We start from the raw sequence: 17,238 nt of genomic DNA on the forward strand, positions 1-17,238 counted from the left end.
AACGAGGACGCCGGTGTCCGGGTCTGGCCAAGTCGCTGGCTCTGTAACTGGCAAAAATCTCTGTCGCTCTCGATCTAAGCCACGATCGGAAAAGACCTCCAGAGTCCGAAGGGCCCTACGGGCGATCAGCAGGGCGGTGAGCGGTGACACGAGTCGGTCCGGCTTTGCTCGGGGGGAGGAGGCGGGGGGCCGGAGGCGGTGGGAGGTCCCGGGGCCGGATCCCATCCAGGCGGAGCGAGAGAACGTGGAATGAGCGGAGGCGCCCGGGCCCCGTGGCCGGGCGGTGGTCACTCCGTGGCGCCCGTGGCGGGGGCCCAGGCCGCTGCCCGCGAGCCCGAGGACGCTCTGCAGAGCCTGCGGGTACTACAGCCTCGTGGACGTGAGTCTCTTCATGCCCCTGCGCTGCGCCAGGCTGGACGACAGCACGGGCTCCAGCCGCGGCGCCTGCGGGGTTCGGTTCAGGGCAAAGTAGGTGGCGGCCATAGCCCCCTGCAAAGCGAAAGGAAGAGGCCGGTGACCCGCTGCCCGCCCGCTCCCGAGGGGGCCCGACCCCCGGCCTCGCTGAGCCCTCGTCTGCGCGCGCACGGCGGGCGCGGACGCCCTTCCTGCCGGACCCTGGGGCACGGGGCGCGACGTGCTCACTGCAAGGTCCACGTGCACTGGGGCCTCGTGAATAACACGTCCGTCCACCGCCCCGCGCCAGTCCCAAACTATGCCTGTGGCCTGTGACCTGGGGTATTCCGGACGCGCACGGAACCCCAGGATGGGGTCCCAGGCCCCGTGCCGCGGTACATTGCCACACCAGCAGGGCTTTGGGAGACCCGAAAGGGCTGACCCTGACGTCTGGCCGTGGTGTGGCCCCAGTCCTTCCCGAGAAGCTCCGGGCAGCCGCTGCCCAGCATGTGAGGCAGAACCTGCTCGTTCCTGCGGTGTAGACCCCCCCCCCCGGTCCTCTGGATGCCCCCCAGTCTATCTGGTTTGCCCAGCGGGGTGCGGGTGAATCACGACCCAGGTGGCCAGAAGCCACTGCCTTGCCGCGGTTACGTGCAATGACACGTGGCTTCCATCAGAACAGTTGTACCGGAAGGTCAGGGGAACCAAGGCTGGGATCGCCGGATGGCAAGGGTCGAAGGAGAGACGTGAGTTAGAGGAGCGGCTATCCTGTCCACTAAAACCCTTTGATCCCTGGGGGGACACTCTCACTGCTGCTGGCCGCGTCCTGACGGCGTTCCCTCCACAGCCTCGCGTCTCTTTCGCGGGCGTCGGGACGCGCTCGCCTAGGGGGCGCAGCCAGACTCCACGTTGCGTGTGCTGTGGGACCCGTCCCAGGAAGCCGAGGGAAGCAGTTGTGGTGAACGGCGGGGTCAGCAGACGACCGCGTTGGGGCCCAGCCCAGGGCCCCCGCCCTTGTAGATAAGCTTCTACTGAAACACAACTGCATCCATCTACCTGCGTATCGTTTCTGTGCTACGGCAGGACATCCGAGGCGTAGTGACAGAGATACCTGACTCGAAAAGCCTCAAATGTTCACAGTCTGGGCCTCTACAGACAAGTCTGCAGGCCTCTGATCCGGAATTGAGGGCTGGGGCGCCCGGGTGGCTCGGTCGGTTAAGCGACCGACTCTTGATCTCGGCTCGTGATGTCATGCTCTGTGGGATCGAGCCCCACCTTGGGCTCCGTGCTGGCAGTGTGGAGCCTGTTGGGGATTCTCTCTCTCTCTCCGCCCCTCCCCTGCTTGTGTGCTCCCACCCCCCACCCCCACCGCCAAAATAAATAAACATTAAAAAAATCATTAGAATGAAGGGCTTTGGAACCTTGAATTGGTAGAGATGTAAGACTCCATCCACCTCCCTCTCTCCCTCCTTCTCTCCCACTCTCCACCCCATTTGTCTGTCTGTCTCTCTTCCACTTTCTCTCCGTCTCTGTCTCCTATGCACACGGTGCGTGCACACACACACACACACGCACACAATGAAGCTGTTCAGGGTTGTTCACAGACGTGGTAGCTTATTCAGAGCTTTGCATGTGCTGGCTCGTCGGTGAAGAAACGTGTGGAAGTTAAGAAATGAGGGATACGTGCTGCGCCCGTGATCGGTTCCCCACCTGCCCCCCACACTGTGATTTCTTCGGGTGAACTGGGAGGTCTCAGGGCCACGCCTCTGTGCTCCCCACCCCACTGTTGTGCCCCCCTGACCATTTGTTGGTACCTTCACCAGGTGGGCGTCCTGTCTGCTGAGCTGGTTTTGGGACAGGTACTCTCTGTTCACGATCCATGGGTGTTTGAGAACTTGAACTGCCGTCAGGCGCTGATGGGGGTCCACGTGGAGCATCTTGGATACGACATCCTGTAAGGGCAGATCACAGGGAGGGGGAAGGGAGGCCGATCGAAGCTGATTCGAGCAGGCTCCCGAGTAAAATTCCTTTGCTTCCTCTCACGGCAAAACCTCACCGTTGTTCCGGCCGATGCTCAGCATTTTGGGGTCATGTGTTCACGTTCAGCTTTTAAAGTACGTGAGTGATTTTTAAATCTTAATCATCATCGACTTGGTGGCTCATTCCAGGCTTATAGTGGATTAAAGATTTTACATCCGAAGAGAACTCAAACGCGGAAATGTTAAATGGTGCATATAATGTAATGAAATGGTCTTTCAGTCAAAATGATATCCTTCCAAAGGGAGAAGCGAAAATAATGATTGTCCCACAGATTTAAACCAGTTATAACACTGGATGTAGGGGCGCCTGGGTGGCTCAGTTGGCTAAACGTCTGACTTCGGCTCAGGTCACAATCTCAAGGTTCCTGAGTTTGAGCCCCGTGTCGGGCTCTGTGCTGACAGCTCAGAGCCTGGAGCCTGTTTCCGATTCTGTGTCTCCCTCTCTCTCTACCCCTCCCCTGCTTGCACTCTCTCTCCCTCAAAAATAAATAAACGTTAAAAAGAAAACAATGGGTGTAGTTACATTTAAGTATAACTATCCATAAACATTTGCTATAAATAATCACCAGCCATGGAATTGACAATCTGTAGCCATTACATGTGTCCGATGGGCTAACAATGTCCAACAGAGGTAATTTTTTCTTCTTTTTTTCCTTTTTCTTTTTTAATGTTTATTTATTTTTGAGAGACAGAGCACGTGTTGGGGAGGGGCAGAGAGAGGGAAACACAGAATCCGAAGCAGGCTCCGGGCTCCGAGCTGTCAGCACAGAGCCCGACACGGGGCTCGAACCCATGAACCATGAGATCATGACCTGAGCCGAGGTCGGACGCTTAACCGACCGAGCCAGCCAGTGCCCCAGAGGTAATTTTCTTATTTGACTGTAAGGTAATAACAATAAAAAGTCCTCCAAGTAGCTTAAAGACAAAGCTCCCGTTTATGTCACACATCGCAATACACGTACACGTGTGCACACACAGTTACGGCTGTGATCGGCATCTGCATAGCGTTCGTGAGACTGTCTTCATGTGCTCGATGCACCTGTTCTCAAGAGTCATCGGGACTGGCCTTGGGGGAAGGAGGGCAAATATTACTTTCCCTGTTTTGCAGATGGAGATGTCGACATTTGTAGCCATTGAACAATTGTCCAAGGAAGAGCCATGACGAGAATCCATGCTCTTCTGCTAGCCTCCTCATCTTCCTCTGGTATCGCCGTGACATTTCTCAGTGAAACACATGAATTAGCGCACACGCGTACCGCAACGCTGAAGCACTCAACAGGAGATCTGGTCATAAACCAGGAAGGAGGAATGCTACAGACTAATACAAAATCCTTTCCTTCTATAGAGAAATCCCATGCCTTTTAATATTTGATAACATTCATCTTAGTAACTTCTCGCAAGAAATATGTTCTGGAAGTATTACTGTTCCCGTTTCCAAGTGTAAAAATGGAAGCAGAGAGACCTTTATTTATTCGCTCAAGATCTCCTAGTAAATAATACCTTTCTACACGGTACGTGCAGGATGCGGGTAAAGCAACAACAGACAAATCCACGGGCTGTGTCTGTTTGGGGAAGATTGGAGGTTTGTTGTACGTACGGTGAACACAGAGGGGAAAAGGCACGGGGCCAGATGAGGTAGAAGACACGGCGGTGAAGGGGCAGGAGGAAATCGTCAAGGTCCTGGGAGGCAGTGAAGCCCTCTGCCTGCAATCTTGGTGCTTGACTTGATCCTGCACTTGGCTTGACTCCTGTTCTTGACTTGACTCCTTTCCTGACCCCTTCTCCCTGCCTCCCACTCTTGCCTCCAAGATCACCTCACAAAGGAACCCCCAGCACCCGAGTGCTGGTCTACTTTGGGGACCACCAGACTAGACAATTCCTATACTCGTTTGAGACAGAGTGGATGGAAGGGAGCAGTGGGAGCGGCAGGGTCTGACACAAGGGATGCGCTCACCAGACACCAGCGGCTGTCTCCTCTGCCATCACCTCTGCCATGACCTCTGTCATCACCTCCACCATGACCTCTGTCGTCACCTCCGCCATGACCTCTGTCGTCACCTCCGCCATGACCTCTGTCGTCACCTCCGCCATGATCTCTGTCGTCACCTCTGCCATGACCTCTGCCGTGACCTCTGTCATCACCTCCACCATCACCTCCACCATGACCTCTGTCGTCACCTCCACCATGACCTCTGTCGTCACCTCTGCCATGACCTCTGCCTCAACCTCTGTCATCACCTCCACCATCACCTCCACCGTGACCTCTGCCATGACCTCCACCGTGACCTCTGCCGTCACCTCCACCGTGACCTCTGCCGTCACCTCCACCATGACCTCTGCCGTCACCTCCGCCATCACCTCCGCCATGACCTCTGCCATCACCTCCACCATGACCTCTGCCGTCACCTCCACCATGACCTCTGTCATCACCTCCGCCATGACCTCTGTCAGCACTTCCACAATCATCTCTTCTACCCACTTCACCATCTTCCCCATCCCCTCTGCCATCTCTGTACGAGGTCACACAGTGACGATGATGGCAGCACTGAAATCAGAACCCCAGATCGTCTACCCATTTCACAGTAACACAGGAAACGGAAAGTCGATACTCCTTCTTACTAGTGGTCAGGTGATCATTTACTATTTAATTAGAGAGGAGTTGATGATCTCAACTGAAAAAGACGAAGTCTGATGTTTCCTTAAACAAGGCTGGTCCCAAATGGCGAGGCTACCGAGAAGCCCCAGTGCGAAGCGTTTGAAAACAACAGAAACACATCTCTGTCCCAGAGTTGTCCTTGATCAGTCTGTGATCATTCAGGGCCGCCATTTCATGACGTCACCAGAAGTGTGAGGGTTAATTTTATGGGTCAACTTGTCTAAGCCACGGTCCCCGGTGTTTGGCCGAACCCCAGTCTAGATGATGCTGTGAAAGTCTTACTTAGACGAGATCGACACTGAAATCTGTCAGCTCGTAGTAATGACCCTTCATGGTGTTGGTGGGCCTCATCCAATCAGGGGAAACCCTGAAGGTTAAAAAGACAGAGGTTCCCCTAGGAAAAGGGAAGTCAGCCAGCAGAAGGGCTTTGCCCTCGAGCTATGAGACCAGCTCTTCCCTGAGTCTGCAGTCTGCTGACTCTGTAGACTTTAGACTTATCACATGTCACTTCCACAGTCACATGAACTGATCTTAAGAATAAATCTCTCTATCTCCGTATCTGCCTATCCACATGGAATCCAATGAATTCCATAGAATCTGTATCTGCCTGTCCACATGGAATCCAATGGATTCTATTTCTCTGGAGAACCCCAGGGCACCAAGACTGTGGGACACGTGAGAAGCTTTGCGAAAAAGAATTTTTCAACCGAAAAGCTAAAAAAAAAAAATCTACGAGATAAAACACGTGTTATTTCTATGAAGGGTCTCCCCTAGCTTCCTCGCAAACGGAGCGGTCACTAGAGTCCCCACCCTAAGCAGCGAGAGCGCTGGGAAGCACTCACCTTTGCCGCATCAGAGACGGAGTCCCAGTTCCCCCCAGAAAGGGCGTATTTCCCACTGCCGATCCTCGCCAAAATCTCCTCGGGAGTGTCATCGGGGCCGTTTGCAAAAGGGGTAAATCTGTGCAATGAGAGAATTCAGGTAAAATGAACCTCTGCTGTACGACCTACGGTGAAGTTCACAGCTAGATGTTGCCCCTGCCTTGTTGAGAATAGCTCTTTCTTTGCCGCCGTGCTCCAAATCCAGAATCAGGGGAAAGCGTTACTTATTTCTTAACGCTACGTCCCTCTTCCGTACTTGGCCAATGCTGTAGGTCAATAAGGCAAGTGCAGAAAACTCTGTGGACCCCAGCACGAGCTCCCTGGACCGTTTCTGGACCCCTGGGGACACTGTGTTAGGGTGGTTTGTCCGGTGACTCGTTGAGACCATGGCAGAGAGCCTGAGATTTGAAGTCTGAGACCCATGGTTGGTCTATTACCAATTCCAGTTCTCAAACAAATTGTTTTTTGAAAGAGAGAGAGAGAGAGAGAGAGAGAGAGAGAGAGAGGAGGGGGAGAGTGAGAGAGAGAGAGAATCTTTTTTTTTAAAAGAATTTTAATGTTTATTTATTTTTGAGAGAGAGACTGAGTGTGAGCGGGATACAGGCAGAGAGAGAGACACACACACAGAACCTGAAGCAGGCTCCAGGCTCCGAGCTGTCAGCACAGAGCCCGACACGGGGCTCGAACTCACGGACGGCGAGATCATGACCTGAGCCGAAGTCGGATGCCCAACCGACTGAGCCACCCAGGCGCCCCAATTTCTTAAGACTCAGTTGCAAATAGGCAGGATAATACACTCGCGGGGACCTACACAGACACTACACGATGCATCGGCACTTGCCGCGTCGTGAGTTATCGTATCACCTCCCACCATAGACCGGGGCATGCCAAGAAATGCCTTCCTGGAAAAGGAATTCTGCGTGAATCTCATGACACTTGGTCTTAGTGGCAAAGTTTGCGGTCTGAGATTTACGTACACACAACGCGAGTGTCAGAAAATCACAGAGCGATCCCACTCTGGATTCGTAGGGTCCTAGGCCTTTAAGGCTGGAGTCCTAACGTGTCACACAGTGCCTTCTTTTTCATTTAGAAGTGAGGGGAGTGAGGCCAGTAGAGGAAGGAGCCCGGCCCAGAAGCAGAGCTGGCGAGGGCAGACCCCGGATCGGAAGGGGCGCGGCGGACCCGACCCTCCTTCCGTGATGGCAGGCGTGTCGTCCGGTGGCCACGCAAATCAGTCACCTGCCTTTACCTGGCTGCCTGCCTCGAGGTGCTGTCTGACCAGGAATGTTTACGGGTGCTTCCTAAAGGAAACAGGGGCGCCCGGGGGGCTCAGTCGGCTGAGCGGCCGACTTTGGCTCAAGGTCAGGATCTCACGGTTCATGGTTTCAAGCCCCGCGTCGGGCTCTGTGCCGACAGCTCGGAGCCCGGAGCCTGCTTTGGATTCTGTGTCTCCCCCTCTCTCTGCTCCTCCCCCACTCTCTCTCTCTCTCTTTAAATTTAAATAAACTTGGGGTGCCTGGGTGGCTCAGTCGGTTGAGCGTCCGACTTCGGCTCAGGTCACGATCTTGCGGTGCGTGAGTTCGAGCCCCACGTCGGGCTCTGTGCTGACAGCTCGGAGTCTGGAGCCTGCTTCGGGTGCTGTGTCTCCCTCTCTCTCTGCCCCTCCCCTGCCTGTGCTGTGTCTCTCTCTCTCTCTCTCTCTCTCTCAAAAATAAATAAACATTAAAAAAAATGTAAAGAAAACATAAAGCTAACTTTCTCATCCCTGGTCTTTATTTGTCCCGAAAGGGCTAAGGAAGCCTGAAAGCGTTCACCCAGGACCTGCGAGTGTGTGTCCCCACCCTGGCACGGGGCAGGGCTGACCCTGGGCCCGGACGGGACAGCCCCTGACACCTCTGCCTCGTGATGGCTCGGGTGCGCGTGCCGTCGCGTGCTGACACCCATGGGAGGCGTGCATTACCCTGCCAGCATGGTGTAAAGCAGGGTCCCCAGACTCCAGATGTCACACGCTGCGTCATAGCCTTGTCGCTTCAGGACCTGCAGGGGAAAAGCAGGAGATGGGTGAGCACTGGGGAGGAAACTTCAAGCTCCCAGCGTGCTGTTCCGACGGGATGATGGGCTGGGCAGGTGGGGGACAGGGGACGTCTTCAGGGCAACTGTCGTTTATCAACACAAAGTCAACCGTGGTGCCTGGCAGTAGGGCTCCCCAGGGACCAGGGCACACACAGGAACCACAGTTCTTGCCAGATCCACTGACACACGGGCTGAAAAGGAAAGACTTACTTTTTAAAGGAACTTTAAAGACATTATGGCAAAACGTACATAGCATAAAACTTACCGTCTTTTAAGAAGCATTTTTTTAATGTTTACTTTTGAGAGAGAGAGAGACAGAGTGCAAGTGAGGGAGAGGCAGAGAGGGAGGGAGACACAGAATCCGAAGCGGGCTCCGGGCTCCGAGCTGTCAGCGCAGAGCCCGACGCGGGGCTTGAACCCACGAACCGTGAGGTCGTGACCTGAGCCGAAGTCGGACGCTTAGCGGATGGAGCCCCCCAGGCGCCCCTAGAATTTACCATCTTAATCAGTTTTGGGAGTACGGTTCAGTTACTCAAGCGTTCCCATCATCCACCTCCAGAACTCTTTTCTCTTGCAAAACTGCAACCAACTCCCATCACACACTGGCTCTCTGTGCCCCGCCCCCAGCCCTCGCCCCCACCCTCCTTCTCCTCCTCCGGTCTTCTCTGCGGATTTGGCTGCTTTAGGGACCTCATGTAAGTGGAATCATACAGTAATTACGCTCTTCTGCCTGCGTATCACACACAACGTAACGTGCTCGAGGTTCATCGTGTTGAGGCGTGGCACGGGGTGTCCTTCCTGTTCAAGGCTCACAACCCACTGAAAAACATGCCACATTCTGTGCAGGCATTCAGCCACTGACGGACACGTGGGTGGCTCCCACCTTTGGTGAACAGGGCTGCTGAGAACACGGGTGGGCGAATATCTGCTCTTGTCTCTGCTTTCAGAAACGCTGGGCACGGGCGTGACCGCACCGCGTGGTGAGCCTATGTCTAGTTTTTTGAGGGACGGTTAAAACAGAAGAATTCACGCGTCCTAGGATTGCGTACTTCCGCGGAAGACGATGCTCTGATAGATTTATAGTTGAGAACAGTAAGGAAAGCAGCATAAATGCTCACGGATTACTGTACATTACGGGGTTGAGCATCAAACATGGAAGAACTGTGTCCGACTGTCTTCGACACGAGGGCAAGGACCCCGTCTTCCCGTGTTTGCAACGCGGACACCGTGGGCTGTGCCGGGAACGCGGTCGGTGGCCAACCAGCCGGCACACGCAAATGAACCAAATGTTCGTCGTTCAAGCCCTGTCTCCACTGGCTGAGCGACCTTCAAAAGTCACTTGAACCCACTGAACCTGGTTTTTTTCTTAATCTATCAAGTGTGGCTAATAGTATCCACCCTGTGTACTTCGAATGGTGTATCAAGATAGAAGTAAAAAAAACCGGTGAGGGGCGCCTGGGTGGCTCAGTCGGTTAAACATCCGACTTCGGCTCAGGTCATGATCTCACAGTCTGTGAGTTCAAGCCCCGCGTCAGGCTCTGTGCTGACAGCTCAGAGCCTGGAGCTTGCTTCAGATTCTGTGTCTCCCTCTCTCTCTGCCCCTCCCCTGCTCATGCTCTGTCTCTCTCTGTCTCAAAAATAAATAAAAACTTAAAAAAAAATACCGGTGAAAGTGCTTTGGAAATGGTAAAGCAATAGACCAATTTAAGATAGTTCATAATGGCTAAAATCAATACCATCAATATTATTTCTTTTTTTTTTTTAATTTTTTTAATGTTTATTTATTTTTGAGAGAGAGAGAGACAGAGCACGAGCAGGGGAGGAGCAGAGAGAGAAGGAGACACAGAATCTGAAACAGGCTCCAGGCTCCGAGCTGTCAGCACAGAGCCCGACGCGGGGCTCGAACTCACAAACCACGAGATCATGACCTGAGCCGAAGCCGGACGCTCAACCGACTGAGCCACCCAGACGCCCCCCATCAATATTATTTCTGATCAGATAAGGCAACAATAGAGGCTTATAAGCAGATTATTTCAAAGGGGCCCCAGGTAGCATCTGGGTGACCCAAAAATGGCCTTGTGTCCCACGCGTGTAGGCTCCGTGCCCAGCTGCATCTCGACTCAGCACCCTGCCTTCCTCACCACCCTGGGGCGGGGAGGGGGGGCTACCTCTCAGCTCGCAGACCCACCACTGGGTGCCAGCCTGCCTTCACCAGCAGCCAGAAGGATCCACACAGAATCCAGACCTACCACCTGTTCTCCTTCCTAACCCCTCATTCCCACCAGCCCTGTCCTGCTCGACCGGCCTCTCAGGTTTTGTTGCTAAGTTTCTAGAAAGCAAGAAACTGGGTTTGTCTTCGTGAACACATCAGTGACTTCAGAGCCTAACAAAACCATCCCCGGGAGCCTGAGAAGGTGGAAATGTACCCGAGGCCGTTGCTGAGATCATCTGATCCACTGGGTGCCGGCCAGGAGCCCTCCCCTGCAAGTCGCCACGGGCCTCGTGTGACATTCCACAGCGGCCGGCCGGCGTCCGCCGTGGGCCACAGTCTGGAGCAGCATCTGGCACAGAGGAGACCCACAGACACGCCCCCCCCCCCCCCCCCACCGCCGCCCCTCCGTCTGTGCAGCTGTAGGTAGGTTTCTGATCACAGGGGACCCGTTAGCTCCCTTCCGGGTGACAGGACAGTCCGACCGCATCACGTCTCAGCGACTCCCAGCAAACACTCGGGTTTGATCCTCATGGTCTACCGCACAGTCCGATTTTACATGAGAACATCACCATGAAAAGCGTGACAAACAGGAAACTAAAGCGGTAAGGTGAGGGTGCTTGAGCAAGATCCCCCTTTGCAGTGGGGGAGGGCGCGCCTCCGCGGGCTCGGAGGTCTTACCTCCGGGGCGACAAAGTTTGCCGTGTAGCAGGGTGTCATCAACAGCCCGTTCTCAGCTCGAAGCTGCTTGGCGAACCCGAAATCGCAGATGCGGATGGACTCAGGGTTTCCAGACTCGTCCATGTACAGTATGTTACTCGGCTTCAGGTCTCGATGAACAACCTGGAAAGGCAGCAGGCCCAGGATGGGGCAAGAAAGGGAAGGGGCGACGCGTTCAGAAGAGCAGGGCTTATACTGGGGCTGACCTGCGGGGGGCGGGGGGGGGTTCCCTCCTCTCTTCCTCTCGCGTTGACGCTCAGACCGGGGGGCCCCCTAGAAACCTCTTTGGTGGCAAATGAATATTTCAATGAGTCAGTAACTAAGCAGCTACCTAAGCTGAGAGCATCACGTGCGGTGAGTTCAGGTGATGTGGATGAAAAGACCTCTACAGCTACGTGTTTATCGTGTGCCCACCACGCTCCAGCGCGGTGAGGGGCCGGGCACACCACAGAGCGAGGCAGACGTGGGACGTGTGACCACGGACAGGCCCAGGTGATCGGCAGGAGCCCTACAGCCGCCCCTGTGCCGAGGGAGCCGCGGGGCTCCAAGCACGAGGGACAGGATCGGCCAAAGTTGTCATCACATCTCAGAGCAAAGCAGCTACCTGGGGCACACGGCGGTTTTTCTGAAGGGGACAGAGGCCGACTGGGAGCACACGTGTGTGTCTGAACACGGCCTGCAAGCTGCACTGTCCTGTTAAAACCCAGGCACGGGGTATAGGAGGGAGGTTGGAGGGACACAGGCGGGCGGCCAGCCGGGTTTACAGAGACCCTGAGGGCAGGGGAGCAGGAGAGTCTGGGTCCATCACCCCCCTCATTCAAGAGACGCCAGTCTGGAAAAACCATCGTCCAAAGGGTCTCCTCTGGGGTTCTGGGAAAATGCTCCCTACTCCCAGACTGCCGGGTGACCACCGAACAGGCCTGCCGTGTGGTCCCAGAAGAGCATCGTCCTGTTCGGAGGCGGCTGCATTTTAAACGCTTACAACCACACGTGTGGGGCTGGCCGGGGGAGCACCGTCCACCTCGCAGGAAGGGCCGAGAGGACGGGGGCTGGAGCAAGGCGTGGGGCCACGCGGCCACCCCCAGCCAGGCAGCCTGGGGCTGCGAGCGCGGGGTCTGGAAGCCCAGAGCCGGGCGGGACCCTGTCCCTGTCACTCCCTCTGTGCGACCAGCCCCAGGCAAGATACTTCACCTTCCCGTGCTCTGGCCTCCCGGTCTGTCCGGGACTGCAGACGTGGAGGGCGCAGAGCAGCGTGTGGAGGACGGGGAGGCGGCGGGAAACCTAGCCTTTACTGTCGTTTCACCCGCGGAATTCCTTTGTGTTGGTGCAGGAATTCAGTTCTAAGAGCAGGTGACGGAAACTCCAAAATTCCCCTTTACCAAGCCCACCTACGTTTTTCTGTATAACCGGTCCAGGTAAATGTAATGTCTCTGGCTGGCTCCCTGGGACGAGGCATGTGCCTCGACCTTGGCCCCCTCGGGGGCAGGTGTGACGCAGAAGGAAGCTGAGGCCCCCCCCCTCCCCCCGCTCCCTCCCGATCCGCGGTTCCTGCTCTGACGCGGGCTCACCCCCTGCGAGTGGAGGTAATCCATGGTCCTGGTGATGATGCACAGCACGTCGCTGGCCTCCCGCTCCGAGAAGTGTCGCTGTCGCAGGATGCGGTCCAGGAGCTCCCCGCCACGCATCAGCTCCGTCACCAGGTACACGAACTTGCCGTCGTCGTAGACCTGGGAGGCGGAGACAGGGGTGCACGGACCTCAGGGCCCACGCAGGGACCGCGGCCACCCCGCCCCCTCGCCAGCCAGCGTGCCGTGGGGGAAAGGGCCGCCCTGGACGGGGCGGAAGCCGGTGCACGGGCTGGGGGCTCAGTGCCCAGCACACCCCCCACCCCCCGCCGGGTGTCAAAAGAAGGCTTCTGGTGAAAATGAGCCAATGGCCATTCCAGTCACACCCGACGCGGTTCTTAGGAAAAGCCGGCTTTAATAATCTGCCGCAAAGCAGGGAATGAGTCAGCGAGGCCAAGAGCTTGCGAGGGCGAGGTTTGAGTGGAAATGAATCGTGGGGGTCTCGCTCCCCTCTCTGCTGGGGAATTAGGGACAGCACCGTGCTGCTGTGGGTCTCCGGGGCCGAGCTCTGCAGACTTTACCGGGCACACCACTTGGGGTGGGGGGAGGGTTGTCGTCAGCAGGCAGGGTCTGGCCCAGCAGGTCTGGGTCATGTCCAAGCAGCCCCCAGGGGCCCTCTGTCCCGCTGCACCATAGACCAGACGCAGCCAGACCCCAGAATCCAGAATGGGAGGGGCGGGGAGGCACAGAGAACCCACCGCATGGCAGCCGCACTTTTATAGCCGAAAGCAACAGAAAAGGAGAGCTTCGTCAAACCACCTTCGCGCCCAGGAACTTAGAAACACCACGGCCAAGGGGTGCCTGGCTGGCCCAGTCGGTAAAACGTCGGACTCTGGATTTCAGCTCAGGCCGTGATCTCACGGTTCGTGAGTTTGAGCCCCGCGTCGGGCTCTGTGCCGACAGCACGGATTCTCTCTCTGGCTCTCTCTGCCCCTCCCCTACTCGTTCTCTCTCTCCTTCTCAAAGTAGGTAAATAACATAAAAAAAAAAAAAAAACCCAAAAAACCCCACAACAGCCAAAAACTCCTCCGCCCTTGCTCTTTTCGTGACATGCCTGTGTGGACACAACCACCCTGCCTACGGGCGTGCCCGGGCATCGAGAAGAGCCTCGTGGAAATGGGGCAGATCCCCCACAAACGAGCAGTTTTGAGCTCACAGATCAGCGAGTTTCCAGAACAAATGGCTGAAACGATTTGCCTGACTCTGGGCTCAATGCAAGCTGTAAAGGTAATTTGGGTGTATTTGTTTCCAGTTTATGAACCCAGAACATGCTCTACTTTGGAGAATGTGCTTGTGAACGTATCACCAGCTGGGGACCTCGCACCCCAACAGGATGGAAGTGGCTTGGAAACCTTAGGGGGTTTTCACATTAGCCGCTTTGCGCTTGTGGATCTTAACATATAAATAAAAGCCGAAATGCAGAGAGCCCCGAACGGTGCAGTGAAGGCGACGGGGGCCCGGTGACGGGGACCCAGGGGGACAAAGCCGGCGTTCACTCTACTCTTGTCAACACAGGTGCCTGTTTCGCATTTGCCTCAGAATCTGGTCAGCATTTTGCAGTCCTCCTGCTCCAGGAGCCGACGGGGCCTGGAGGGAGCTCCAAGTGGCCTCAAAGTCTTAAGGTTTGGGGTTGGGGACAGTGGAATCACTCGGGAGTGTGAGGGTGTAGGTGGCCCCCTCTGCAGGTCTCTGCAGGAGAGGGAGAGGTGAAAGCCCCCTCTCCCCTCTGGCCCCACCCCTGCAGCCCCGGGCTCTGTGGTGTCCTTCCAGTGGGGAGGACCCCTGCTCCCTTCCCTCTCCCAGGCCAGCAGGGGTGGAGGACGCTGGGAGGAGCCCCAGGGCCAGAGCTCCGGATCCGGGGTCTCGGATCTGACCCAGCCCCGTCTCGTCCACTCCATGCTCTTGTTTCTGCTACGTTCAGGAACAGCCCAGAGTCTGCACCAGCTATCCTGCCCTTTACATGGCACTCTCTCTGATTTGGGAGGGGGCCCGCTGTCCCGGGGACTCAGGCTCGCAGGTGCCGAGGGACCTGGAGGTGCAGGCGGCAGAGGCTGGCACACACTCGTGGGGGCAGGAACAGTGGCTGGACCGCGGAGAAAGCCACCCCCGGAGAAACACGCCGACACGCGACACAGCAGCCGTGTGACGCTCACTCACGTCTTTGAGCGTGATGATGTTCGGATGCTGTCCGTATCTCAGGAGAATCTCGATCTCTTCCGAGGGGTCTCTTTTACTCTTATCGATGATCTGGAATGAGCAGAGCACCTGACGTGAGGCTCCCGGGCAGCATGTGCTGGCTCGGACCCTTTCTGCCTTCCCTTCGCCTCCAGCTCACGCCCACAGGACACCTTACAGTCGCCTGGATGTTCGTGGCAATCCTCCCTGCCGATGAGCACCAGGGCGACACTTAAAAAAACAGGCACGAGCCTCAGACACGAATGCTAAGCTACTGCAGGGTGGGTGGAGAGGGGCGAATTTTAAGCTACTGCAGGGCGGTGGGTGGAGAGGGGTGGGCTCGGGGAGCTCACTCAGGCACCACGTAACAGAAGGTGCTTCTCCACTAGATGGCGGGCTCCGGGTGGGTGGCCTGTGCTCATCGCTCGTCCAAAATGAGCCCCCGGCTGCCGCCGGGCGTCTCTTAGCCTTACTCTGCGGCTACGCGCTGGCAACAAAGTGTGGCCAAGTGCATGGCTCTCCCCAGGGGGCACGGGGCTGGCGTGCACGCTGAATCGGCCGCTGTGGCTCAGACACGCAAACGTCCCCCTCCTCCGCAACCCAGCACCTGTAGCCCACGTTGCGGGCTAGCAGATAAAATCCTTCCGCCCGTGAAAACAGATGGCCTCCGATGACAGGACGAGGTGTTATGAACAGTGCCCCTATTTTTTTTATTTGAGAGAGAGAGAGAAAGAGAGAGAGAGAACACAAGTGTGTCTGAGTGGGGAAGAGGTACAGAGAGAGAGGGAAAGAGACAGAGAATCCCAAGCAGGCCCCACTCTCAGCACAGAGCCCGATGTGGGGCTCGATCCCACGACCCTGGGATCATGACCTGAGCCGAAATCGAGAGTCAGATGCCTAACCGACTGAGCCACCCAGGCACCCCTGCATCTTGGCTCTCAAGCCCACAGCCAAGCTCCGAGGACCCTGGTGCCCCAGGACTGTGAGCCCCGTGACACGCATTGTTATACAAACAAAAAGTTAAGCTCCCTCCCTTGACACATTTTTCTCGTCTTGCTACATTTAATTCCACTGGAGTTCTAGCTCGGACCCCAGGATTACTTCTGTGATGGAAAGAAGCTAATGCATCGTCCCAAGGGAGAGCCTTTGTGGAGGCTCATTCGGCAGGGGTGGGGGTCCTTAATACACGGCTTGGTGGGACGTGAGCTGGCCGGGCCCTGGCATCCCTTCTGCTCCAAAGGCCCGCAGGGACGTACGGTCTCTCTGGTCTGTGACCTTCTCTTTGAAATCGGAGATGGTTGAAATACGTTACTGGATTTTTGAAAAATTAGTGGCGGATGCATCTCTTTTCAAAGAAGATTTCATAATGAAAAAACGTATTCTTAGCATAGATCTGTTTGATCACTCTCATGGTGGCGTGGGATGTGGGAAGCCTTTTCTCTACTGCCCGTGGCCCGGGGGTGGGGGGACAGCCAGCAGCTACAGGGCCAGAGGGGGTGGCTGTGGGGACCGTCCTCCGACAGGAGCTGGGGCCTTTACCTTCCTCAGTCCTGTGGCATCTCCCACGGAGGAGCCGACCTGAAGCCAGAAGGCAAGGCAGGGAGGTGGGGAGGTGGGTGTGCAGGGGAGGTGGGCACCCAGCCCGGAGGGGAAGCCGGGCCCAACAGTGGCAGGCGCAGGACCCGACGGCCGCCCTCCTGGCTCTCCACCATCTCCCCGACCTGGGCAGGGCTGGCCCGCGTCCCCACGGCTGCACGCCCCGGGCTGGCCCCGTGTGTCGATCCTAACCCTTGTCAGCAAGTCCTGGCTGCTTTTAGCCACAAATCTTTTTGTCTTCACAGAGATGCTTAGCCGTGAGGCCCGACGACTGGTCCCCGAGCGCGAGCTGCAGTCTGTGCTGGGGGAAGGCAGAGCCCAGAAAGAGGTTCGAGCACACTGTTTAGACACGTCTAGGAATGAATCTCCTCCCTGTGGGATTGGTTTCTTGGGACTGGCATTGTTAGACTTGCTTCTGGTCCAAGAAAGTGCTGGTGGCTCAAGTTCCTTATTCTGAGAATATACTGCTTTATAATCTTTCTGAGGCAACGGAAGAAGGGACTGTCCACATACGTGCTGGCGAGCCAGGCCTCCTCCCTCCCAAGCTGATGCTCAGGTAATCCTGACGGAACACGGAGGAGGCGTCGGGACGCCCACCCTGTCTCCTTCTCATCCAGCAGCGGCCGCAGACAGCAAGCGGGGCACCGCCTGGGGGGTCGGCCACCCACCCCGGCCGGTGAGCGAGCCGTCCGCGGTGCCGCTCTCTAGCCAGCTGGGCACTTGCGGGGCTAAGTCAGTGCGCCGGGCAGTGCCGGGCACGGGAGGGCTCCCTCCACAGGCGAAGCTCAGAGGTACCGACCAAGAGCATTGCCTGCCTGCCTTCCTCCTTCCTTCCTCCCTCCCACCCACCCTTCCTTCCTTCCTTCCTTCC

The 17,238-nt window shown here is 56.5% G+C and overlaps 2 protein-coding genes across 4 annotated transcripts in view; both read right to left on the bottom strand.

The window, feature by feature from the left end:
* The window catches only part of SFT2D1 (SFT2 domain containing 1), a 100,425-nt gene that overhangs the window by 69,890 nt on the left and 13,297 nt on the right, over positions 1 to 17,238 (bottom strand). The gene's annotated exons all lie outside the window — the stretch shown is intronic.
* RPS6KA2 (ribosomal protein S6 kinase A2) overlaps positions 354 to 17,238 on the bottom strand; it is a 344,268-nt gene continuing 327,383 nt past the window's right edge. For all 3 annotated transcript variants that reach the window (XM_049654582.1, XM_049654581.1, XM_049654580.1), the window contains 7 exons: positions 14,754 to 14,843; positions 12,540 to 12,698; positions 10,933 to 11,094; positions 7,930 to 8,006; positions 5,931 to 6,048; positions 2,208 to 2,345; positions 354 to 489 (listed from right to left, as the gene is read on the bottom strand). In XM_049654582.1, the coding sequence (XP_049510539.1) occupies positions 364 to 489; positions 2,208 to 2,345; positions 5,931 to 6,048; positions 7,930 to 8,006; positions 10,933 to 11,094; positions 12,540 to 12,698; positions 14,754 to 14,843 (870 nt within the window). In that variant the 3' untranslated portion in view covers positions 354 to 363. The remainder of the gene's footprint in view (positions 490 to 2,207; positions 2,346 to 5,930; positions 6,049 to 7,929; positions 8,007 to 10,932; positions 11,095 to 12,539; positions 12,699 to 14,753; positions 14,844 to 17,238) is intronic.

Source organism: Panthera uncia (genome assembly GCF_023721935.1).
Source record: "Panthera uncia isolate 11264 chromosome B2 unlocalized genomic scaffold, Puncia_PCG_1.0 HiC_scaffold_24, whole genome shotgun sequence".
Lineage (NCBI taxonomy): Eukaryota > Metazoa > Chordata > Mammalia > Carnivora > Felidae > Panthera > Panthera uncia.